This window comes from Ceratotherium simum, chromosome 1, assembly GCF_057802395.1.
Source record: "Ceratotherium simum simum isolate JZ-2026a chromosome 1, ASM5780239v1, whole genome shotgun sequence".
In the NCBI taxonomy this organism is placed as follows: domain Eukaryota; kingdom Metazoa; phylum Chordata; class Mammalia; order Perissodactyla; family Rhinocerotidae; genus Ceratotherium; species Ceratotherium simum.
This window is the reverse complement of record NC_141900.1, coordinates 42,819,432-42,847,096: the sequence shown is the minus strand read 5'-3', so window position 1 is coordinate 42,847,096 and position 27,665 is coordinate 42,819,432. Positions and strand designations below refer to the sequence as shown.

At 35.1% G+C, this 27,665-nt stretch overlaps 1 protein-coding gene across 2 annotated transcripts in view; it reads right to left on the bottom strand.

Moving 5' to 3' along the window:
- The window catches only part of GLCCI1 (glucocorticoid induced 1), a 111,657-nt gene that overhangs the window by 49,351 nt on the left and 34,641 nt on the right, over positions 1 to 27,665 (bottom strand). For both annotated transcript variants that reach the window (XM_087423770.1, XM_087423833.1), the window contains exon 3: positions 3,952 to 4,038. In XM_087423770.1, coding sequence (XP_087279896.1) covers positions 3,952 to 4,038 — 87 coding nt within the window. The remainder of the gene's footprint in view (positions 1 to 3,951; positions 4,039 to 27,665) is intronic.

The following is a 27,665-nucleotide window of genomic DNA, read 5'->3' as shown; positions in this document are numbered from 1 at the left end:
GACCGGCCATTCCCCGGTCTATCTCCCTCTCCTTAGGCCTATTTCCTGAGATACAACAATATTGAAATTAGGCCAGTTAATAACCCTACAGTGGCCTCTAAGTGTTCAAGGAAAAAGAAGAGTCTCATGTCTCTCACTCTATATCAAAAGATAGAAATGATTAAGCTTAGTGAGAAAGGCATGTCAAAAGCCAAAACAGGCCAAAAACTAGGCCTCTGGTGTCAAACAGTTAGCCACGCTGTGAATGCAAAGAAAAGGTTCTTGAAGGAAATTAAAAGTGCTACTCCAGTGAACACATGAATACTGAGAGAGCAAAACAGCCTTAATGCTGATATGGAGAAAGTTTTAGTGGTCTGGATAGAAAATCAAACGAGCCACAACACTCCTTGAAGCCAAAACCTAATCCAGAGCAAGGCCCTCCCTCTCTTAAGTTCTATGAAGACTGAGAGAAGTGAGGAAGCTACAGAAGAAAAGTCTGAAGCTAGCAGAGGTTGGTTCACGAGGTTTAAGGAAAGATGCCATCTCCATAACATAAAAGTTCAAGGTGAAGAAGCACAAGCTGATGTAGAAGCTGCAGCAAGTTCTCCAGAAGATCTAGCTAAGATAATCAATGAACGCGGTTACACTAAACAACAGATTTTCAATGTAGACGAAACAGCATTAAATTGGAAGATGCTATCTAGGACTTGCATGGCTAGAGAGGAGAAATCAATGCCTGGTTTCAAAGCTTTTTGACTCCCTTGTTAGAGGCTAAGATAGCTGGTGACTTTAAGGTGAAGCTAATGTTCATTTACCATTCTGAAACTCCTAAGGCCCTTAAGAATTATGCTAAATCTACTCTGCCTGTGCTCTATAAATGGAACAACAAAGCTTGGATGACAGCCCATCTGTTTACAACATGATTTACTAACTATTTTAAGCCCACTGTTGAGACCTACTGCTCAGAAAAAAAGATTCCTTTCAAAATATTACTGCTCATTGACAGTGTACCTGGTCACCCAAGAGCTCTGATGGAGATGTACAATGAGATTAATGTTGTTTTCATGCCTGCTAACACAACATTCATTCTGCAACCATGGATCAAGGAGTAATTTCGACTTTCAAGTCTTAATATTTAAGAAATACATTTCGTAAGGATATAGATAGCTGCCATAGTGATTCCTCTGATGGATCTGGGCAAAGTAAATTGAAAACCTTCTCTAAAGGATTCACTATTCTAGATGCCATTCCTGATTCATGGGAAGTGGTCAAAATATCAACGTTAACAGGAGTTTGGAAGAAGTTGATTCCAACTCGCATGGATGACTTCAAGGGGTTCAAGACTTCAGCGAAGGAAGTAACTGCAGATGTGATGGAAATAGCAAGACAACTAGAATTAGAAGTGGAGCCTGAAGATGTGACTGGATTGCTGCAATCTCATGATAAAACTTTAATAGATGAGAAGTTGCTTCTTATGGATGAACAAAGAAAGTAGTTTCTTGAGATGGAAACTACTCCTGATGAAGATGCTGTGAAGATTGTCGAAATAACAACAAAGGATTTAGAATATTGCCTAAACTTAGTTCATAAAGCTGTGGCAGGGTTTGAGAGGACTGATCCAATCTTGAAAGTAGTTCTACTGTGGGTAAAATGCTATCAAAGAGCATTGCATGCTATAGAGAAATCGTTAATGAAAGGAAGAGTTAATTGATATGGCAAACTGCATTGTTGTCTTATTTTAAGAAATTTCTACAGCCACCCCAACCTTTAGCAACCACCATCCTGATCAGTTGGCATCCATCAACATTGAGGCAAGACCCTCCACCAGCAAAAAGATTACGACTCACTAAAGGCTCAGATGATGGTTAGCATTTTTTAGCAATAAAGTATTTTTTAATTAAGGTATGTACATGTTTTTTTAGACATAATGCTATTGCACACTGAACATACTACAGTATAGTATAAACATAACTTTATATGTACTTGGAAACCAGAAAAATCCACGTGACTCACTTTATCGCAATATTCACTTCAATGCGGTGGTCTGGAACCGAACCTTCAATATCTCCAAGGTATGCCTACATTTTAATCTACAATACTTCCTATCAAGTGCTCTCTCTCCAGCAGTGGCAGCAAAGCTTCTGGTTTCCAAGGCCTGCCCCATCCTCAGTGAAAAGCCACAACAATAAAGCTGGGATGAAGAGGGAGGTGGAGTAGCACCAGATAAGAACACTACAAACTTGTATTATTCTTACCCCGAGTTCAGTACTTTTCCTGAATAAAGCTTCTCAATTTGTTTGGTTGATTTCCAGAGCACTGACTTAGTTGTTTTGATAGTTGTGTCCAGCTTTATGGTTGCTTTGTGGGGAGAGCAATCAAATTTCCTACTCAGTCATGCCAGCCATTCCTTGTTGTCACAGTGTATATCATGTTGCTGTAGTCCAAAGTTCAACTACACCAAATCTTGGCTATAACTTTGAGATTGTATTTACCTCTGAGATAAAATTGCAAGTTCACTTCTGTGTTATTCATATTCTATGCACAGATCTGTAGCTATTTTAGATTAGATATATTAGACTCAGCTTCATTTTTTTTTTGGACTGCTACTAGGAAAAACTGATCTTGTGCATATGCGTTTGTGTGTAGGATAGACAAGAGTTAAATATTTCTCTATATCAATAATACAAAGAACCTACTAAAAATGTAATACAGTCAGAGGCAAAATCATGCTAACAGACTATATGTATTTAGTCCAGATACCACAGTATATGAGAGATACTGATAACTCATAGTATATGAAAATGATACTAAAAGGTATGGAAACTATGGAATATAAAAAATATTTGAGAGAAGTGTCAATGTTCACCCTGGAGAAAAATGACATATTGCTAGCCTTTCAAATACTTAAAGTAGATTTACTCACTACTCATATAGAGGGCAGAATCAAAACTAATGGGGATGGGCCGGCCCCGTGGCTTAGCGGTTAGGAGTGCGCGCTCCGCTACTGGCGGCCCGGGTTCAGATCCCGGGCGTGCACCGACACACTGCTTCTCTGGCCATGCTGAGGCCGAGTCCCACATACAGCAACTAGGAGGATGTGCAGCTATGACCTACAACTGTCTACTGGGGCTTTGGGGGAACAATAAATAAACAAAATAAAAATTAAAAAAAAAAAAAAAAAACTAATGGGGATAATTTTGAGTTCGATATACAAAATTAACTATTTAACAACTTAAGCTAAAACAACTGAACTGGTTTAGTTCTCTTGCAAAGTGATGAGCTTCTCTCATTGAGAATGATCATGATAGACTGGACAACCATCTTTTTAAGGAGTTTTTATACAGGAGATGGACTAGATGACCTTTCATCACCAAGTTTCTCTAATTTTATAAAAACAAACAGATAAAAATTTAAATGACTAAAAGATAACACTGTCAGCAAAAATAACGTAAAATACACATAAAGATTACCATAATTTGGGTTATTCATAATAAATAAGGGAATGGGTCACAAAAACTATTTCTAAAAGACATGGATTCCACTGTACTATTGGGTCTCAAATGGCAACAATATCCTGGATAATCATAAGAAAGCTATTAGAAGCAGAAAACACTATCCTACCACTGCACAAAGCTATGATCTATAGCTCTGGTTGCTCTAACTCTAAAACAAGAAAACTGAAGTGGGAACAAAAGACAACTCAAATGACCAAGATATAGATATTACTACATAAAATCAGACTTCATTCTGGAAAGGCAAAAGTTGATGGGTGCATAACAAATATTTATAAAGGACATGAAGGGCACAAATAAGGTAAACTCAGACTTGTTCACTAAAATGTGGAGGATAACTCTTTAACTCTGAAATAGGAAAGGTTAGCACAGATAAAGGAAATACCATTATATCCAGGAAACAGTAAGATAATTTGCTAGGACCAAAACAGGTTGTGGACTGAAAACAGAAATAACTTACCTCTTTTAGTTGATCAGCACTCCCCCATGATGCAGAACGCTGATGTGACCTCTTTTCTGCTCCCTCTTCTGCCCAACAGCTAGGTGTCTTTAAAAAAAATGAATAAAATAAAATAAAAAATAAGGAATTTGTCTCTACTCTTTAAACGTACAGCAACTCAGACATATTTCAAATCTTAGCACATACCAATTAAAGGACTATACAAATACTAAGATCCCTTAAACACTAAGATTTTCATGACTTTGTGAAATGTTTAAAACATTCTGTCATAATCTGAATTGGACATGATCAATCTAAGACGTTTCTAGGTAATGTTACTCAAAACGTGGTTTTTCACATCAACAACATTAATAACAAAGTTCTCAAATTGAGAGAGAATTGTGAAGATATGCATATTGGTGCTTTTAAAGAGAAGAGCCAAACTAAACATGAAATAGTATTTCTACTAAATAAAATAGACATTAGTAAGATTAACAGAAGTAGCTCAGAAGCAGTGGGATTATAGATGACCTACGTGTCAAATATCTAGCTAGATAGAAGGCTGATTGTACTAGCCTTCCGTTAATCAGGAAAGATAGTGTTAGCAATAGTATCATTTTTTGAAAAATATCAAGCGCCTTTATATAAAAATATAAATTTTTTATAAAAGTGAAAAAGAAAAAGGTTAAGCTAAATAAACTGACTATAATGTGAATAATGCATCTTTTTTTTAAAAAACAAACCTGACTTGAGCTATGTCAGAAAACCAAATTATTTTTATTTAAAATCTAATTTTCAATTATTTAACTAGTAATAGACACTATACCCAAATGTAACAAAAACACTAAATCCCAAATGGCAAGACTATTTAGTAGTTGTATTAAAAATCAAACAATATTAAAATATCATCCTTAATATATGAAATGACTCTTAGTATAATGCAAATTGGGGTAAGCAAAAACCACTATTTAAAGACATAGGGTGGGCCGGCCCCGTGGCTTAGCGGTTAAGTGCGTGCGCTCCGCTGCTGGCGGCCCGGGTTCGGGTCCCGGGCGCACACAGACGCGCCGCTTCTCCGGCCATGCTGAGGCCGCGTCCACATGCAGGAGCTAGAAGGATGTGCAGCTATGACATACAACTATCTACTGGGGCTTTGGGGAAAAAAGATAAATTGAAAAAAAAAATTAAAAAAATTTAAAGACAAAGGGTAATGATTATCACAAGAAACAGATACAGCTTTAAAAATTATTTTTTATCACATACTGAAAAAATCATTGCTTATGTTGGGGCTGCACCCGTGACTCTACATAATATATAACTTCTTATGAAGAAGGCATCAGTTCTACTTTATACAATTCAAAATGCTTGTGGACAACTTTTAAAATAACTACCACCTCTTAAAAGTAACGATACTCCAAAATGAAACCAGTAACAATTGAATGCTAGTTGAATAAAAACACAAACTGCTTCACAGTTCAAATACTAAAGTGAAGCTGTTTGGTCATAATTGAGAGAGTAAAATATTTTATTTGATTGGCAAGTGCCGGGATAAGAGCTATCAATATATTAAATAAACTGCTTGCAAAGAACTATTTAGTTATTAAAATTTCCTAAGTTCAGTGCGAGATAAGACAAACTACTCTGAAAATAATTTAGCCCCCTCTCAGTAGTCATGTCTTAAGTAATCAAAATTATTCAATTATGACAGTTTATTTCAGTCAAACTTTTGAGAATTTATATGCCTTAATACTTTTACCTTTCTACCAAGCACAAGCATTATTCTTGTTAAAAATCAAACGATTAAGGATCACAATGTTTAAAACTCAAAAGTACATGCACAGAAAATGAGTCAAATTTTTGGCATGTTCCATAATTATTTAACACTAACATTTATAACTAATTATTTTCATTTTGTCAGCTCTAAATTTTTCAAAGGACATTTAGATAAACTGTATCTCCAACTCAGAGATAAATCAATAGTTACAAAAATTCTGTGACTACACTGCCAAGCATGCCAATGGCAAATGGAACTAAGTCTGACAAGTCTCTTATCTCACAGAACATTGTTTCTTCATATCATCATTCTTTTCTTAAAATTGAACAGGAAAACCTCTTTGATTACTTCAGAATGTAGTATTAGCTATACAAAACAAATAAAAACCAACTATAAAATAATATTGATGTTCCTGAAATCCAGCTAGTAAAACATGTAGTTTTTTAAAGTGCAAAACTACTGCAAGAGTACTCTCAATCATGTGGCTAAAAAGTACATGCATATAAACTGTTTAAGTATCTTCACTCTAGTCTCAACTTTCCAAAAAACACTCTCAAAGAGTAATTTCATTTTAATCACATTGATTTAAAATCAATAGCATGAAAAACACACTAGTCTACAAATATATTCCATACACTGCATTGTTCAATACAAAAGCTACTAGCCACATGCAATAATTTAAAATTAACTTAATGAAAATTAAAACTAAAAATTCAGTTCCTTAGTCGCACTGGCACAGTTCAAATACACAATAATCACATGTGGCTAGTGGCTACAGGCCACCATATAGGACAGCACAGAAATGGAACATTTCCATCACTGCAGCAAGTTCTACTGAGAACAGTGTTTTACATTTAATCACTGATTTTTAACAAGATATTTTAGTCACAGCAAAACCAAAAGATGGCTACTTACTTTACCAAATGTATTTAAAGCTCATGCTTGTCACAGAAGATGAACTAATTTGTATCCAATTGGTTAAATCTGAATATTTCAGAAATGTTTTACCATTTAAATTAGGAAAACAACAATACAAAGTAGCAAAGTTCTTTCCTTTCATATCAGCAAGGAATTCTTTCCAACTAGCCTGTTATTCTGTCCACTAACCCAGAGAAGAATTTTATGAACTGTGCTACTTTAGAACATTGCTCCTGGATGTTAGTAAGAATATATGACAAAAGGGTTCCATGGTCAAATAAAAGTGGGAAATATTGTATATTATATCTTCCTCTATTCAATGTACAATGTAATTAGCATTTTAAAAACTGAAACATACAAACACACACACACTTTGTAAAAAATCTGCTTTACTTTCTTTCTCTTACTTACATGCTCTCACAACTTATTTTACAAGTATGCTTATTATTATCTTCCACAGACAGCTTGGAAAGAAATATAATCCTCAATAATCTGTATTGTACATAACAGCTTGCTCTTCAGCCACCATACTTTAGGGGATTCGTCCTAGTGTTTCTAGCTGCCTCCACTTAGACTACCAGGGAAGAGAAAATGAACCTTTCATACACTTGAGCAATGCAGAGCTAAAGCCTATCTCTAAGACCGTTGACAAAAAGGCTTAAAAAATCCTCTCTATGTGAAAAGGATACCTATACGTGGAAGAGGCCATTTTTTATTTTCATCCCTCAGAATCACCCTAAGTCCAGCCCATAAACTGTTTTTTCCAACCCCCAGGTCCATCCCCCTACCTCTGGTTTCTTGTCTGAGGACCACTTCTTCTCTGAGTGAACTACACAGAAAACAGTCCTATTGCACAGGACTGCACATTTGTTTTTAAGACTATTTTTTAAGAGCAATTTTAGGGTCACAGCAAAACTGAAAGGAAGCTACAGAGATTTCCTATATACCTCTTATCCCCACAAATGCACAGCCTCCCCCATTATCAACATCCCCCACCAGAGTGGTACATTTGTTACAACTGATGAACCTACATTAACACCTCATTACCACCCAAAGTCCGTAGTTTATATTAGGGTTCACTCTTGGTGTTGCACATTCTGTGGGTCTGGACAAATGTATAATGATATGTATCCATCATTATAGCATCATATAGAGTATTTTCACTGCCCTAAAAATTCTTTGTGCTCTGCCTATTTATTCCTCCCTGTTCCACAACCCCTGGTAACCACTGATCTTTTTCCTGTCTCCATAGTTTTGCCTTTTCCAGAATGTCATATAGTTGGAATCATACAATAGGTCACCTTTTCAGAGTGGCTTCTTTCACTTAGTAATATACACTTAAGGTTCCTCCAGGTCTTTTCATGACTTGATAGCTCCTTTCTTTTTAGTGCTGAATAATATACCATTGTCTGGATGTACCACACTTTATTCATCCATTCACCTACTGAAGGACATCTTGGTTGCTTCTGAGTTTGGGGAATTATGAATAGAGCTGCTACAAACATCTGTGTCCAGGTTTTTGTGTGGACATAAGTTTTCAACCCCTCTGGGTAAATACCAAGGAGCATGACCACTGGATCATACAGTAAGAGTATGTTTAGTTTTGTAAGAAACCGCCAAACTGTCTTCTAAAGTGGCTGTACCGTTTTGAACTCCCGTCAGTAACAAATGAGAGTTCCTCTTGATCTACATCCTGGCCAGTATTTGTTGTCAGCATTCTGCACTTTAGCCATTCTAATAGGTATGTCGTGGTATCCCATCGTTGTTTTAATTTGCATTTCCCTGATGACATACGATGTGGAGCATCTTTTCATAATACTTATTTGCCATCTTCCTTGGTGAGAGAGACATCTGTTAAGGTCTTTGGCCCATTTTTTAATCAGGTTGTTTGTTTTCTTATTACTGAGTTTTAAGAGTTCTCTGTGTATTTTGGATAATGGTCCTTTATCAGATGTGAATACTGGGTACTTTTGTTATTTATATCTGTCACAAACTAGCAAGGGCAAATATGCTTTCCTGCTTTAACAATTTCAAAACAGATCAAACTAACTCCTAGCAAGAAAATATTCTTTTTCAATATGCAAGAGACTAAAGCCAGTTTCAAAAAACCCACCAAAACAAAAAAACTAATTACAAAATTCTCTTTATCTTATTTAAAACTTACTTAAAGCTTATGTAAAACTTTAACATCTGTTTTTTGTACGATTCATCCTTGGCCTTGAAATTTACTGTAGTTTATAATTATGGAAATATAATTATCGACTGTTAATTATTTTACAGTACTTAAATAGATGATCTTGAGTATTAAAGTACTGATAAACCTAGAAAGAAATGAAATAGAATTACTTTAAAATCCATGATACTTGAATTAATAATTATGATTATAGACTGATTTTAAGTTATAAAAGTTTTAAAATAGATAATGACACACTCTTATTTATAAATATATCCTTTAGGAACTTGGTTTTCTTTGAATACGAATTTTCAAAACTTCTTAAAATTTTTAACTTAAAGGCTATCCTGATGAAGCATCAAAAAAGGATCACAAAAAGATTATGATTCTAATATTATTATCCTTTGCTTCTCATAGTAACAGTATATAAGTATAAATAGTTTTATAACCAGATATAAATATAAATAGCTGCTTTACTTGTTAACAAAGAGTGTAGAAAAAGGAGTTCAGCTGAAAAAAGCTTTAGGAATTCAGTGACAGCAGCAGTTACATGTTCAAATTTTTTATCAGGCTCCAACTAAGTTGTGTGCTCATTATATTAGACCAGTTTCAAAACAAAGTGCGGTCCCCAGATGAGCAGCATCAGCCTACGTTACATGTTAGAAATGCAAATTCTCAGGCTCAATCCCAGAATTACTAAATCTGGAATTCTTAGATAAGGTCCAGCAATCCGTGTTTTAAATAGCTCTCCAGATGATTCCGATGCAAGCTAAAGTTTGAAAAACACTGTTAGACTGAGGAAATAAAAGTGAACAAGACATAGATTCTGCATTCAACATGCCATGCTGACCATATAACCATTCATTCTTCCCGTGGGCTAATATCCATTAACAAGTATAATGTCAATTTGCATATAATTACACCTTTGGAAATTAACATAAGCTAATATAAATATTGTTTGGAGGGCCGGCCCCGTGGCTTGGTGGTTAAGTGAGCGCGCTCCACTGCTGGCGACCCGGGTTCGGATCCCGGGCTCGCACCGACGCGCTGCTTCTCCGGCCATGCTGAGGCCGCGTCCCACATACAGCAACTAGAAGGATGTGCAGCTATGACACACAACTATCTACTGGGGCTTTGGGGGGAAAAAATAAATAAATAAAATCTTTAAAAAAATAAATAAATAAATAAATAAATAAATAAATATTGTTTGGAGCCATGTAGAAAGTTATATTGATAGGGAGAAATTTTTCTTTACTAAGGAACATTAAACAGTAGTCCCTAGCAAGGACTAACATGCCTGAGTATTTAAGTAAAATGTATAAAATCCATGTCTATTTAGGTTTCGATGTGATCAACACACAACTGAATGAAAGTCTGTGAAGTAATGGTTTATGATTTTCCAGATTATTAACCAGTGAACTTATTCAGAAGAGTTAAGAAGCTATATTTCTGTTTCCATATCTCAAGGTAAGGGGGCGGGAGGGTGTGGTGTTAAATCTCTGGATTACAACTTTTGAAAACAGGGAAATATCATAGAAATCAACTATTGCCTCCTCTGTGCTAGACATGATAAAATGAAATAATCTGCCTTACTCTGTAAGAAATGCTAATTTGAGAAAAAGCAATCAGAAATGTGCCAACAACTTTAAGAATATTCATAGTAATTTTATTTCTAAGAATTAACCTGAGATGTACACCAAGGGAAGTACTGGAAATAAATTAAATGTCTATCAACAGGGAAATGAAAAATTGTGGCACATTCTTATAACAATACCAAAAACCACAGCACATGGCCTACAATCCCACTTTAGCAAGCAAATACACAAGAAGAGAAAAAGACTAGAAAGAGACATTTCAAAATATAAACAGTGGTAGGAACTCTAGTTGGTTCTCTAGTAAACATAATATGTTATAACAAAAAAATCAGAAAAAAAGACTTAAAATCATGTTTAGGAATATTTAATGGCATGAGAAAATGCTATGACGTATTAAATTAAAAACTTTATGAGAGGGAAACTCATAGTGATACAAGCCCACCTTAACAAACAAGAAAAAGGCCAAATAAGCAACCTCAAACTACACCTAACAGAACTAGAAAAAGAAGAACAAACAAAGCCCAAAGTCAGCAGAAGGAGAAAAATAATAAAAATCAGAGCAGAAATAAATGAAATTGAGACCAAAAAAACAGCAGAAAGGATCAATGAAACAAAGAGTTGGTTCTTTGAGAAGATAAACAAAATTGACAAACCCTTAGCCACACTTAGTAAGAAAAAAAGAGAAAAGGCTCAAGTAAATAAAATTACAAATGAAAGAGGAGAAGTTACAACGGATACCACGGAAATACAAAGGATTATAAGAGAATACTATGAGAAATTACATGCCAAACAAACTGGACAATCTAGAAGAAACAGATAAATTCTTAGACTCATAAAACCGCCCAAAACTGAACCAAAAAGAAATGGAGAATCTGAATAGACCAATCACAAGTAAAGAGATTGAAATAGTAATCAAAAACCTCCCAAAAAATGAAAGTCCAGGACCAGATGGCTTCTCCAGCGAACTTTACCAAACATTTAAAGAAGATTTAATACCCATCCTTCTCAAACTATTCCAAAAAATAGAGGAAGATGGAACACTTCCTAAATCATTCTACGAGGCCAACATCATCCTGATACCAAAGCCCGACAAAGGCCACACAAAAAAGGAAAATTACAGCCCAATATCGCTGATGAACATAGATGCAAAAATCCTCAACAAAATATTGGCAAATCGAATACAGCAATACATTAAAAAGATCATACACCATTATCAAGTGGGATTTATACCAGGGACGCAGGGACGGTTCAACATCCACAAATCAATCAACGTGATACACCACATCAACAAAACAAAGAAAAAAAACCACATGGTCATCTCAATAGATGCAGAGAAGGCATTTGACAAGATACAACACCCATTTATGATAAAAACTCTCAACAAAATGGGAATAGAAGGAAAGTACCTCAACATAATAAAAGCTATTTATGACAAACCCACAGCCAACATCATACTCACCAGGGAAAGACTGAAAGCCATTCCTCTAAGAACAGGAACTAGGCAGGGCTGCCCACTCTCACCGCTCCTATTCAACATAGTACTGGAGGTTTTGGCCAGAGCAATTAGGCAAGAAAAAGGAATAAAAGGAATCCAAACAGGCAACGAAGAAGTGAAACTCTCACTATTTGCAGATGACATGATTTTATATATAGAAAACTCTAAAGAATCCTCTGGAAAACTATCAGAAATAATCAACAACTACAGCAAAGTGGCAGGATACAAAATCAATCTACAAAAATCAGTTGCATTTCTGTATGCTAATAACGAACTAACAGAAAGAGAGCTCAAAAAGATAATACCATTTACAATGGCCTCAAAAAGAATAAAATATCTAGGAATAAATCTTACCAAGGAGGTGAAAGACCTATACAATGAAAACTATAAGACATTATTGAAAGAAATCCATGGTGACATAAAGAAATGGAAAGATACCCCATGCACATGGATTGGAAGAATAAACATAGTTAAAATGTCTATATTACCTAAAGCAATCTACAGATTCAATGCAATCCCAATCAGAATCCCAATGACATTCTTCACAGAAATAGAAGAAAGAATACTAATACTCATATGGGGCAACAAAAGACCCCAAATAGCTAAAGCAATCCTAAGAAAAAAACAAAGCTGGAGGCATCACAATCCCTGACTTCAAAACATACTACAAAGCAATAGTAATCAAAACAGCATGGTACTGGTACAAAAACAGGCACACAGATCAATGGAACAGAACTGAAAGCCCAGAAGTAAAACCACACATATACGGACAGCTAATTTTCGACAAAGGAGCTAAGCACATGCAATGGAGAAAGGAAAGTTTCTTCAATAAACGGTGTTGGGAAAACTGAACAGCCACATGCAAAAGAATGAAAGTGGACCATGTGCTATCGCCATTCACAAAAATTAACTCAAAATGGATCAAAGACCTGAAGGTGAGACCTGAAACTATAAAACTCATAGAAGAAAATATAGGCAACACACTATTTGACATTGGTCATAAAGGAATCTTTTGGGATGACATGCCTACTCAGACTAGGGAAACTAAAGAAAAAATAAGCAAGTGGGACTTCATCAGATTAATGAGCTTCTACAAGACAAACGAAACCAGAATCAAGATGAACAGACAACCCACCAGCTGGGAGAAAATATTTGCAAAACATATATCTGACAAGGGGTTAATTTCCAAATATATAAAGAACTCATACAACGGAACAACAAAAAAACAAGCAACCCGATCAAAAAATGGGCATAGGAAATGAACAGACTTTTCCAAAGAAGATATACAGGTGGACAATAGGCACATGAAAAGCTGTTCAACATCACTAATCATCAGGGAAACGCAAATCAAAACAACACTAAGATATCACCTCACGCCCGTTAGAATGGCTATAATCACCAAGACAAAAAACAACAAATGTTGGAGAGGATGTGGAGAAACGGGAACCCTCATACACAGCTGGTGGGAATGCAAACTGGCGCAGCCTCTATGGAAAACGGTATGGAGATTCCTCAAAGAATTTAAAACAGAAATACCCTATGATCCAGCTATCCCACTACTGAGAATCTATCCAACAAACCTGAAATCAACAATCCAAAGAGGCTTATGCACCGCTATGTTCATTGCAGCATTATTCACTATAGCCAAGAAGTGGAAGCAACCTAAGTGTCCCTTGACTGATGACTGGATCAAGAAGATGTGGTATATATATACAATGGAACACTACTCAGCCATAAAAAAAGACAAAATCGTCCCATTTGCAACAACATGGATGGACCTGGAGGGTATTATGTTAAGCGAAGTAAGCCCGAAAGAGAAAAGACAAACACTGTATGATCTCACTCATATGTGGAATATAAACCAACACATGGACAGAGAAAATTGTATTGTGGTTACCAGGGGCAATGGGGGTAGGGGGTGGGCACAAGGGGTGAAAGGAGAGATATATATGGTGATGGACAAACAAAAATGTACGACCCAAAATTTCACAATGCTATAAACTATTAAAACATTAAAAAAAAAAAAGTTACAAAACACTACCTACAGTATCATCTGAATTCTATTTTTTGTGTGTGTGTGTGAGGAAGATTAGCCCTTAGCTAACATCTGCTGCCAATCTCCCTCTTTTTGCTGAGGAAGATTGGCTCTGAGCTAACATCTGTGCCCATCTTCGTCTACTTTATGTGGGATGCCTGCCACAGCATGGCTTGATAAGCAGTGCATAGGTCTGCACCCGGGATCCGAACCTGTGAACTTAATCACTCTGCCACTGGGCTGGCCCCTGAATTCTATTTTTAAAATTGTTTTTAATTTTTAAATTTTTATTCATTTTTTTAAATGTAAATAATCAAAATATAAAAAGATATGCATCAAACTGTTAAAAATAGCTATGTCTGGATATTAAGAATATAAGCAACTTATTTTGTGATTTTTGGTATTTTTCAAATTTTCTACAGTGACTACTGTTTTTGAAATTAGAAATAGGATTTAAAAAAAAAAAATAAGTAAAGTAGCTATGCTATAGAACTGGTAAGTATGGATGTACATCTACTCTGAAAAAGCCCAAGACAGAGGTACAAAAAGTCTAACTTTATTTATTTTTTATTTTTTTTGCGAGGAAGATCAGCCCTGAGCTAACATCTGCCAATCTTCTTCTTTTTGCTGAGGAAGACCGGCCCTGGGCTAACATCCATGCCCATCTTCCTCCAGTTTATATGGGATGCCGCCACAGCATGGGTTGACAGGCGGTGCGCACCCGGGATCCAAACCGGCGAACCCCGGGTGGCCGCAGCGGAGCACGTGCACTTAACTGCTTGTGCCATCGGGCCGGCCCAAAAAGTCCAACTTTAGATAAAACCTCAAATCTATTTTGGAAGATAGGTTACATGAAAGTTACGTGTAAGTTAGGATGTTAGTACACATCACATAAAATATTTTTCACTAGACAAGGTTTCCTTTGACTAGGGGGTTCTCTCACCACTTCAAGTGCCTATATGTAGATTATCAACTGCCATTTATGAGAATGGAGTTAGAGACTTCGGAAAAGCCAAGTGTTTAGAGTAACTGAAAACTGAAGGTCACTGAAATGTCAAATACCCAGAAACATTAGTGGAAAGTTACTGATGAGAATACTGAAAGGAAGTTATAATTCAGTTTGGATACGCCTTTCATGGTACACTTTAATTATATGAAGAAAAAAATATCTATGAAAATGTTTTCCTGGAAATGTTAAACACAGAGCTACTATATGATCCAGCAATTTCTAGAGAAATGAAAACATATGTCCATAAAAAAACTTGTACACAAATGTTCACAGCGGTTCATCAACTTAAGAACGTATAAACTGTAGTATATCCATACCCTGGAATATTATTTGGCAGTAAAAAGGAATGAAATACTGATACATGCTACAACATGGATGAACCTTAAAAATACTTTACTAAGTGAAAGAAGTCAGACACAAAAGGCCACATATTATACGAGTTCATTTATATGAAATGTTCAGAACATGCAAATCTACAGATGCAGAAAGTAGATGAGGAGCTGCCTACAGCTGAGGGAAAGAGGATGAGGGGGTGGAAACAGTGAGTGACTACTAATGGGTATAGTGATTTCTTTTTAGAGTGATGAAAGTGTTCCAAAATTGATTATGGCAATGGTTGCACAAGTCTGTGAATATATTAAGAACCACTGAATTGCACCTTAAGTAGGTGAACTGGATGGTATATAAATTATATCTCAATAAAGCTGTTATTAAAAAACAAGTCCATGGGGCCAGCCTGGTGGCGTAGTGGTTAAGTTCACGCACTTTGCTTCGGCGGCCCAGGGTTTGCAGGTTGGGATCCCCGGCACAGCCCTACATACCGCTTATCAAGCCATGCTGTGGCAGGCTTCCCACATATAAAGTAGAGGAAGATGAGCCCGGATGTTAGCCCAGGGCCAATCTTCCTCCGCAAAAAGAGGAGGATTGGCAACAGATGTTAGCTCAGGGCTAATCTTCCTCATACACAAAAAATAAATAAATAAATCAAAGAGGCAATTATAAATCAACCTCATTTTTCAAATTAAAAAAAGCCATGTGTTGCTGAACCTGAAAGTCCCAAGCATCGTTTGTATTTTCTCAAAAATATTTGATATTTTCTGTCATGCTTTTCTTGCCAAGTTTCAAATCACATAGAGGCACTAGTCAAGTAATATAATAGAAAAGGCTATGAGGCACTGCACATTAATAATCTATCCAGTCAGGTTTCTCAAGTCATGGTCAGAACATTTAACAAAGGAACTAAATATGTAACATAAAATAAACTATACATTAGAAATATTCTATGGGTTCTTACAGAAACAGTTATTAAATACACTCTTGAGAAATAACCAGTTTCTGCTTTAACCAAAAGGAGACTCTTTTATGAGAAAGTAAAAGTATAAACAATATTTCAACTTATTATTTGGTATTTACAGTTAATATTACCCATTCTGACAAGTTCTGTCACTACTATTGGGGACAGATTTAAAATCAAATGACAAGATCTAATTTTCACTTTTTAGAGTATTAAAATGTATTCATTCTTTGGTATAACAATTTTTTAAATTACAATTTGCTTTCATTGATGGGTTTCAAAAAATTGATTCTACATGTAAAAAAAATGAGAGCAATTTTACTTTTTAAAAAATAATATTCCCCAACACTTTAAATAATACATTTAACAATCACATTAGAGTATAGCTGTCTCTGAATTATCCAAGGGAGAAATTACTTTTGTTGTTTCTTGATAGCTTTTAATGTCTTTTTTAATCTCTCATACCTGACAGAAAATCAGTAATACTATGTGACTACTAGATATCTGCCAAAAATATTTCCACACCATTCTGAGGTCATAAAAACTAATAGTGCTCAACTGATGGCATGAATATCATCACTGGGATACCTAAGTAATGAGGGAGCGTGTAGGAGTTTCCATAACAACGTTAAGTCCACTCTCCTACACTTGGACCTATAAATCTGAAGTACCATTTTGTATTTCTAAGATTGCACAGTAGACAGGAATAGTTACTTCTGACTGAATGAATCCTGACCTACCAGGAACTATTTATTGAGTTTCAGAGCCCTATCATGCCCTGGAGTTATTTATATCATTTCTATGCCATTTCCTAACAATCCAGCCTTAATGTTCATAATTGCATAATCAATTGTTGATACTAGTAATAATGACTTTTTCTGTTCACTTAATTCAATATTATTATATTTAAACCTGCCGACAGTAAAATATTATACATTCTAACACAAAGGCAGCTAACGTTTATCAACATCTACTGTGTCCTAGATACTGTGCTAGAAGCTTAACATGGATTATTTTATGTAATCCTCATTGCAATAGGTACCAGTGTTACCCCCTAAAAGCTATGAGAATTCCAACAGCACAGAAAATTATTTTCACTTGGTTTATACTAACGTTTCCTACTAATATGATATACCCTATTCCAATCATTCATTCATTAATAATTTGAAAGGCATACTGCTTTCTCATTCTACAGCCTTAACTATGATCTAATTCTTAAGTTTTTAAAGCTTATTGTCTCTAACAAATGTCTTTCTAAGTAAATGCTAACTGTTTATTACAATAACAGGAGTTTTGAAAATTGATGGGTTATAAGATATAAAAGTTTGTGCCACACAACAAAGGTCAAGAAGGTAGGAGGAGTAAGAGGGTTATTCAAAATAAATAGAATCTATTTCACAATTTTACCTAGAGCTAGCTTAGGGTTAAAGGTATGGGGAAGAGATGAAGACAAACAGGTTAATTTTGTTACCTGTTAAATGTTTCTGGTAATGGGAGGAAAACTGAGGGTATGAGTAATAGGAGTATGAGGAAGGCTCTTCACTATATACCTTTTAGTTTTGAATCAAATATATACTACATATTAAAAAGTAAAAAGTAGAATTTTGAGTTTCTGGTAATTTTAGAGATAGTATTTGAAACTGATGAATAAAATATTAAATATTTTAGTCAGGGATTTAAAATTTTCATCAATACAGCTGAGTATATTCCTTTGGCAACTAAAAATATTACTTCCTAAACTAGGAACATGACTACTTTCGTGTGGACTGTTCAACTCTAGGATTATACAATCCTCTGTCTCTTAATTAGCTAATGGCTGAAACAAAAAGTAAAGGTGATACTGTACAGGAAGGAATCTTTATACATTTACTCAACTGCCAGTTAGAGACTAGCTCCATAAAAATAACAATTTAGGTCCCTGGAATGCAATCTAAGAGGCCAAGATGGCCAAATCTTTAGACTTGCTTCCATTTCAAGATAAGCCTCCCACCCTCCAAAATTGTTCCAGTACTGCTGCTGCTTAAACTTCACCAGCAAGCTCTTCAACAAGGGCACAGAAACCCAACAGCTCTATCAAGTATGACTTTTGGTCAGGAAATGAATTTCTGATCAGAGTGGTAAAACTGAAAGTTCTCTTTGATATCTATTAATATGTTAGGTATATTACCAACTCTTTTCATTACGTCTTCCCCAACCAAGCTCCTTTCACAAAGGGAGGAAAAGGATAGAGTATTTTAAATATAATTTCAAGAGCAAAGAATTTATATATTTTAGAGTTGTTGACTTTATTAAATGTTGGCTAAAGCCAAATGCTAAGTACTTATTCCAGATTTTCTTAAAAATAAACAGATTTCTAGGGAAAGATGCTAGCATAGAGGTAGGATTATAAAACTCCATACACTCAAACTTAATGAAATTAACAAAAAGAAATTAAGATGCCATTTTATGTGTTTGCATGTTTAAATGTCTCATACTTTAAATTTTGAGAATTAATTTAACACAATAAAACACCAAAAAAAAAATCATCTAGAGATGGAAACAGAAGTATACAGAATTTCATTTAAGATCTAACCATCCCATCTCTCACCCCTCAAAGAATATAAGAGGTAAATGAAAAGTTCTGAAACCTTTTTCTGATACCAACTTTGGAGGCAAGATGAATGAGGGGAGTAGACAGGCAAAGTGGAAGGACTTATCTAGAGTAAAAGCTACTCTCACCTCAACTGCCCATCAGACATTTTAAAAAAAACTGCCAGGCTCACCATGTTATTTTCCCCAAATTGGGAGGAATATGGCAGATGACTCCAAAAAAAAAAAAATGGCTCAAAGTTAATTATTTCCAGAAATAAGCAAGATTTACCAGAACAGAAAGACAAAAGCAAAGAAATAAAAACCATGGGAAAGAGGTGGGAAGGAAGGAAGAAGAAATTTCCATTTGAAGTTCCCCTTTCCAGCTGTGAATTAACAGTGCCAGGGACCATATCCAAACAATCACCTATCTTTCCCCTCTCTGCTAGTAAATGAAAATTTACTACGGACACTTAAATGTGTCAATCACTATTCTTAGGATTTCAAATTCATTAACTAAATTTAACTCTTACAACAATCTTAGGAGGTATAATACCCCATTTAACAACTGAGGCACAGAGGTAAAGTAATTTGCCCCAAATTACAAAGCTAGCAAATGCTGGAGCCAAGATTCAAAACTAAGCATTCTGATTCCAGAAACAGAGCTCTTGACTGATGAAAAGAAAACAGGGTTTACAATGTTAATTTATATCATGAAAAGGTTAAATTCAGGGAAAAAATATCTTAAATAATAAACAATACCAACCATAAGGAAGACATAATGAACATAAAGTTTAAATATCTATATTATCAAGATATATAAGGCAATGACCATTGGAAACAAACATCAACAGAAATTTTAACTCCACAACTGCCAGCTCATGACAGAACAGACAGACACAAATAAAAGGGGTTTTATAGAAACTGAATAATATAATTAATAAGGTTGAATTAATATATAATGAATTTTATATCTAAAAGTAAAGACTATACCTTATTGTCAAATACTCATAAAGCATTAAGAAAAAGACCAATCATATATTATGCCACAAAGAAAATTTCAACGAAGTTTCCAGAGACCTATAATTCTACACTCTTAACTATACTATAATAAAAGTAGAAATGAAATTTTTACTAGGAAAAGAAACTAACCATTTAGAATTAAAAACAAAAAACAAAAATCTCTCATGCTAAACAGGATATTAAAACTGAAATTGCACAATATCTTGAAAATATAAATAACAGAAACATTATATACTAGCCAAAGCTGAGCTCAGAGGATAAATCTTGGCATAAAACACTTATATTACTAAACAAGAAATATCACAAATACAAAAATTACAGATTCTTCTCCAGAATCTAGAAGAGGAATAATATACACTTTCAGGAAGGCAGAAGAAAGGCAATGATAGAGCAAAGTCAAAGGGCAATGAACTAGAAAAGAAAAAAAAGAGAAGAAAAGCAGGAAAATATATTCAACACCTTAAAAATTTTTTTAAATACTATCTAATCTAATAAATTTAATCACTCAAAACACAAATATGCAATATTAAAAATGAGATAAGAAAAATAACTGCAGATATAAGAGAAATTAAAAGAATTATACAAGAGCATTTTGTGAAACTCTATGCAGATACACTTGAAAATACGGATGAAATGGACTATACTCTAGGAAAACAAATGAAAAAATTGAACAAAAGAAATAAAAACCAAAAGAGACCAAGAGCCATGGAAGAAATTGAGATTTAGTAAAGAGCTACAGTTCAAAAATATACTAGTATAGTTGGCTTCATAGGTAAAATTCTTTCAGACCCAACTAGCAGATAATTAAGAGATATTTATACCATGCCACAGCACAGAGGAAGGAAATCTTGCAAAATCTTTTTATGACGCAAGTATAACACTAACCTAAGGATTACATTATGAAAAAGAAAAAATTTTAGACCTTATTTCTAAATATTGAAACAAACATAATAAATATTAACAAACACTTTGTTTGCCACTATATATTTAGAAAAAGAACTCTATAAACTAATAGCATTTATTCTAGAAATGCTACCTATGGACCACTTAAGTAATCTACTAAAGAAATTCACCATATTATAGGTTATGAGTCAAAACAATATATTCATTTCAATGATGGAATGTGAAGAATCACTACTGATTTTAAAAAACAGGAAAAATGATTAGTAAAATAAGCATGTGTGCTTGATGTATGCAAAGCACACATGCTTCACGGCAAAAGTCAGTATATCATGTACGTGAGAAAACTTAGATGTATTACCATTAGAGTCAAGAACAAGCCAAAGCACTCACTACCACACCCGTTAGTTAACATGGTTCTGTGAGTGTTAACAATTGCATTTCTAAGAGAGGACGTATAACAAGGGATAAATAACAGAAAAGAGATAGCAGAATTAGTATTTGTGTGATCATATACCTGGAAAGCCAGAGAAAATTACCTGAAAAATCACTAGAAACAAGAAAATTCCAATTGAAAATGTCATATAAACAAATTAGCAAGTATAGCTTAAGATCCTAATCACAACACTAACCAAAAAAAAGAAAGTTTTTAAATGTTCCTGAATGACAAAAATAACAACTGAATAAAGAAAAAGACACACCTCTTTCTTGGATAAGATTCAATATGGTAAAACTGACAATTCCACATAAATATTAATTGCAACACAAAACATTTTAGGAGGAATTTGACAAAGATGCAAGACTAGTCAGGAATATTCTAAAAATAAGTGTAATGAGTGGGACTAGTCATATACGCTATTAAACACAAACTATTAAAATGAATTACCAAGGAATAGAAATTAAAATCATTCGGTGTTGGACAGGCACAAAAAGACATCAATGTTATATAGCACAGAAAGTCTAGAAACAGACTCAAGAATGGGGATTTATTATATGACAAGGGTGACATCTCAAATCAGTAGGGGAAAGACAAAATACTTAACAACTGGCTGGTTACTTGGAAACATAAATAAATAAAGTGTGATCCCATCTCATTCCTTCCATCAAAATAAACCCCAAAAGTATCAAGATATAAATGTAAAAAATTAAACATAAAAGTACTAGAAGAAAACATGGGTTAAAAAAAAATCTTTTATTTTGGGGAAAGTCTTTTCTAATTATAACATAATACAAAAAGCCGCAGAATACAGATCAATGGAAGAAAACAGAGTGTCAGAAATAAACCCTTGCATATATGATCAATTGATTTTTTTTCTTTTTTTTTTTTGGTGAGGAACATTGGCCCTAAGCTGACATCTTTTGCCAATCCTCCTCTTTTTGCTGAGAAAGATCGGCCCTGGGCTAACCTCCATGCCCATCTTCCTCTACTTTATATGTGGGATGCCTGCCACAGCATGGTTTGATGAGCAGTGTGTAGGTCTGCATCCAGGATCTGAAACTTCAAACCCCGGGCTGCCGAAGTAGAGCACGCAAACTTAACCACTACACCACCAGGCTGGCCCCCTATGGTCAAGTGATTTTTGACAAAGGTATTAAGACCATTCAAAGGGGGAAAGGATGGCCTTTTCAACAAGTGGTACTGGATATCTATATCCAAAATAATTAAGCTGGATCCTTACTTACACCATATACAAAAATTAACTCAAAACGGATCAAAGACCTAAACTTAAAAGGTAAACTACAAAACTCTGAAGAAAACAGGCGAAAAACTTCATGGCATTGGAATTTGGCAAAGATTTCTTGGAAATGACAACAAAAGCAAAGGCAATAAAATGAAAAATAAATTGGACTTCATCATAATCAAAAACTAGGACACTACCAAGAGAATGAAAAGGCAACCCACAGAAAGGGAGAAAATATTTACAAATCATCTATCTGATAAGGGAATAATATCCAGAACATATAAAGAATTCCTAAAATTCAACAACAAAAAAATAAACAACCCAATTCAAAAATGGACAAAGAACTTGAATAGATATTTCTCCAACGAAGATAATCAGATGGCCAAAAAGCACATGAAAAGACGCTCCATTAAGGAAATATAAATCAAAACTACTATGAGATACTACTTCACATCCATCAGGATGGCTATAATGACAAACAAAAACAAAAACAGAAAATAACAAGTGTCGGTCAGGATCTAGAGAAATTGGAACCCTTATGCATCATTGGTGGGAATGTAAAATGGTTCAGCCACTGTGGAAAACAGTATGGTGGTTCCTCAAAAATCTGAACATAGAGTTCTCACATGACTCATCAATTCTACTTCTGGGAATATACCCAAAAGAACTGAAAGCATTTGTGTACATAAATGTTCACAGCAGCATTATTCACAATTGCCAAAAGGTGGGAACAACCCAAATGTCCATCAACTAACTAATGGATAAAGAAAATGCTGTATATACATACAATGGATTATTATTTAGCCTTGAAAAGGAAAGAAATTTTGATACATGCTACAATGTGGATGAACCTTGAAAACATTTTACTAAGTGAAACAAGCCAGACACAAAAGGACAAATGTGATATGATTCCTCATATATGAGGTTCCCAGAGTAGCCAAATTCATAGAGATATCAAGTAAAATGGTGGTTGTCAGGGGCTGAGGGGAGAGAGGGATAGGAAGTTGGTGTTTAATGAATATAAAGTTTCAGTTCGGGAAGACGAAAAAGTCCTATAGATGGATGGTGGTGATGGCTACACAACAATGTGAATGTACTCGATGCTAGTTTTAACTATACAATTAAAAATAGTTAAAATGGTAAGTTTTATGTTATGTATATTTTATTACAATCAAAAAAATAAAAATAGAAGAAAAAAAGAATGAGGTAGGGATTTACAGGTTATGATAAGAAAGGATGCCCATGATCCATCAAATGGAAAAACACTAGAGATACAACGTACTGTATGATTCCAACTGTGTTTGTATACGTTTAAAGAATATACTTCTAGAGGCCGGCCCAGTGGCGCCAGCGGTTAAGTGCACGAGCTTCGTTGCGGCAGCCCGGGGTTCGCAGGTTCGGATGCCAGGCACAAACCGACACACTGGCAGGCCACGCTGTGGCGGTGTCCCACATAAAGTGGAGGAAGATGGGCACGGATGTTAGCCCAGGGCCAGTCTTCCTCTGCAAAAAGAGAGGAGGACTGGCAGATGTTAGCACAGCGCTGATCTCCTCACCCACACACAAAAAAGAATCTACTTCTACATGTACAGAAAACTTCTCAAAACATGTACCAACAAAAAAAAATCTGTGAATAATAATTCTTTAAGCAGTGTATCGGGGAGTCAGATATTATTTATGTTCTATATTACATGGATTATTTTACCATCAAACAGTATTTTTAAATAACACTAAAATTAGATAAAACTCAAAAATATATAACGAAGTATTTTATACATCTTTTAATGTAGCCAAATTAAAAACAACCTGAGATAATTATTGAAGGTCTATAAATACATCACCAAGCATCCCTAAAAGAAGTGAGAAGCATAGAGATTTTATAAGATATTATGATAGGATGCTGACCTTGGGGGTGATGTCTGAAGTAGAAATTCTGTGTTTAGGCAGGTGATTTTTTTCTTTGCCAAGTTATATATAAAAAGCATGAAATTCAGCATTATATTAAAATATAAATCTAATCTAAAGCATTTTAGATCCTCGTTTAAAAACAAGTAAGAAGACAGAAGGTGGTAGTGGTTTAAGCTTAGCTAAGATGGAATACATTCAGTTGCAGAAAGCCTGTTAATCAGAATCAGCTATAAGTAGATTCTGTATTAGTGGAAGACACCATTCCTCTTCTCTTAGACCAAGTTTGTAGTCTAATGGACATTTCAGAAGAGGCGACTCATTGAGGCTGAGGTAGTAGGAGCCTGTTGTTCCAGGGGCTGCTTCTGATGGATGATTAAAAAGAGAAAATTTCTTCTAAGTGTACCAGGAAAAAAGAGATAAGGTCAGTAAAACTCAAAGAAAGGTGTAACAGGATGATAAAATTTTAAGATTTTGTTTGAAAAGAAAGTTCAAAATAAGATTAAGAAAAAAGGTTAATTAAGAGAATGACAAAACTTTGAGGAAAAAAATCCACTTTTAGTACTCAGTTTTTTCTTTCATTCTACTTTGATACTGATTTGATGTCCATATTGAATCTTCTGAAAGTTTTTAACTGAGAAAAAGAACATCATACTCTAAAAGGCATACAAAAATTGGTTAAAAGGGGTTATACATTGCATATTAATCAGTAGAGACTAGATTACACTACAGTAACTATTCAACCTCCAAATCCCAATGGCTTAAAACTACACAGGTTAATTTCTTGCTCATACTACATGTACATAATGGGTCAGTAAGAAGCTTTGCTTGTCACTGTCACTCAGGGACCCAGATGGACAGAGAAGCAGTGAATACTATTACTTCCCCTTGTCAGAGTGAATGCACCAGTTCTTGAAAGCTTCTTCCCAAAGCAAGTCTTGTGGCCACACTTAATTTCAAGTGAGCAGAGATGTATAACCCTATCTTGTACCAAAGAGAAAGAATGAAAATATTTGTTAATGGCTCTAATCACTACTATACCTGGGAGGTCAGAAGAAACCTGATTGATTTCTGCTCTATATAGAGCAGTATTGATTATTGCTCTATACTATTTTTACTGTTTGACCACTTTACAAAGAGTATATGTTACTTTCTCATTTAAAAACACACTCCACACAGAATTTTACGTTTGTCCAGAGAGGAAGCTTTATACTTCAAACTACGGGGCAAAAACTGAGGAAATAGTACTGTCTAAATATAGTAACCGTAACTGCAAGTTCAATTTTAAGAGTTGGTAATAAATTTTTGTTTAAGAAAGGTTGTATCTGCAAGGCTAATGTAATCAAGTTACATTAAATTCCATAAACGGCTTTTAGTTTTTCTTTTAAGCTACATACATTATTCTAATAAACTGGCAATGATCCATTTCTTCATTGGCCTTAAAAATGTGAAGCTGTCTCTTTTGGTCCTCAGAATAAATGTGTGCATGCTCAAATCAAGTACTATTAACTTCAATTTATAGAAAGGAAATTGAAATCTGGACTACCCAGCAGTTAATTGGGAAATGATTTTTTCCCCCTTTTATTTTAAAAAATTTAAACATATAGAACAGTTGAAGAAATTTCTCAGTGAGTACTCATAAAGTCAACACTTAGATTCTGTATTTAACATTTTGCTCTATTTGCCTCATCACATATCTATCCATCAATTGATCTTATTTTTGATTAATTTCAAACTAAGTTACAGAAGTATATTTCACTCCTAAATATCTTATTAGAGTTCAATTTGTTCATATTCTATATTTTTAAAGTTAAGTTATATAGTAAAATGCACAAGTGTACACTTGGATAAGTTCTGATAAGCACCTTCAAAACATGTAACCAAAATCTCTATCAAGATATATAACACTTCCATCATCCCAGAAAGTTCCCTCACATTGGGCCTTAATTTGAACACAAGAGCTCTCTCCAAAGTCCATTGTTTTTTCACAACACTATGCTACTTTTTTTTTTTTTCAGTGAGGAAGACTGGCCTTGAGCTAACAACTGTGGCCAATCTTCCTCTTTTTGATGAGGAAGAGTAGCCCTGAGCTAACATCTGTGCCCATCTTCCTCTATTTTGTATGTGGGTCACCGCCACAGCATGGCTTGATGAGCGTTGTGTAGGTCCATGCCCAGGATCCAAACCTGCAAACCCCGGTCTGGCGAAGCAGAGCACATAAACTTAACCACTACACCACCGGGCTGGCACCTTTGCTACTTCTTTTAAAAAGGCCTCAAGTGTTAACATATTAAACATTAAGAATTTTATTTCTAACCCTCAATAATTAAGGTAGTTGAAATACAGAAATATGAAAGGAAGAAAATACTAGATAGAGATACCCTCCACCAAAACCAGACAGCCTAGGTATTTAATATATATAGCAAGCTGGCTGTGGCCTCTTTACTCCACTAACACTCACTAAATAAACAAAAACTTCTACTTTCCTCTCCAAGAGTTGAAGAGTTAATCTGGGGGGAATGGACGAGACACTAAAAACCATCTTATATATTCATCTCTTGTATCTTCAATTAAACTAATAGATGCTTGGGGCAAGACCATTTCTTATGCTTGTGAGGCAAGCACTAGGTTAAATGCTATATGCTTTAGTGGTTACTATGAGAGGCAGTGGGGAACTAGAGAAAAAGCAAAAGCTTTGGAATCAGCCAAAACTGGGTTCAAATCTCTTCATATTTATTAGCTATATAACTATGTACAAAATACTTAACTTCCTTAATACGAGGCCTATATTTTTGCCTTCCTTTCAATGCCGTTTCTCAAATAAACGACCTACATGTAAGACCCAAGCAAGAGAAGCCTCTACCCTGGACCTCAAGCTTTAGGGGGAACTGCTCTGGCCCTCTTCCAGCCACGTGCCTCCACACAGGGTGAATGGACCTTGGGGCCAAAAAGACGTGCACACCATGAGCCCACATCTCTGCCATAGATTACGCTCTGGGAATTCTAGACCCAGGGATTTCTTGCCCAAACAGCAGCGTGCTTGGCTTCCAGGTCTGCAAGGACCTATTCCCTGGGTCTCACTTCCTGAGGGAGTATGGATGGAGCATAAACGTGATGACTGGGGGGTTCAAACATATGTGTAAAGCCACCCTTCAGAGTACAGAATGGTGTGCGGGGTAGGAAGAGATACAGGTTTACGCTCAGAAGGTGGGGTAGGCTTGGCCTATGCAGACACATTCTGGCATGTAACTCTGAGGAATCCAGGAATTCCTAGTTCAAACCTGAACTTCAAGGTCCATAAGAAGGTTTATTTGTCAAAGCGGAAGGATAAAATATATTTTATGTAACACTGTTAATTTAACTT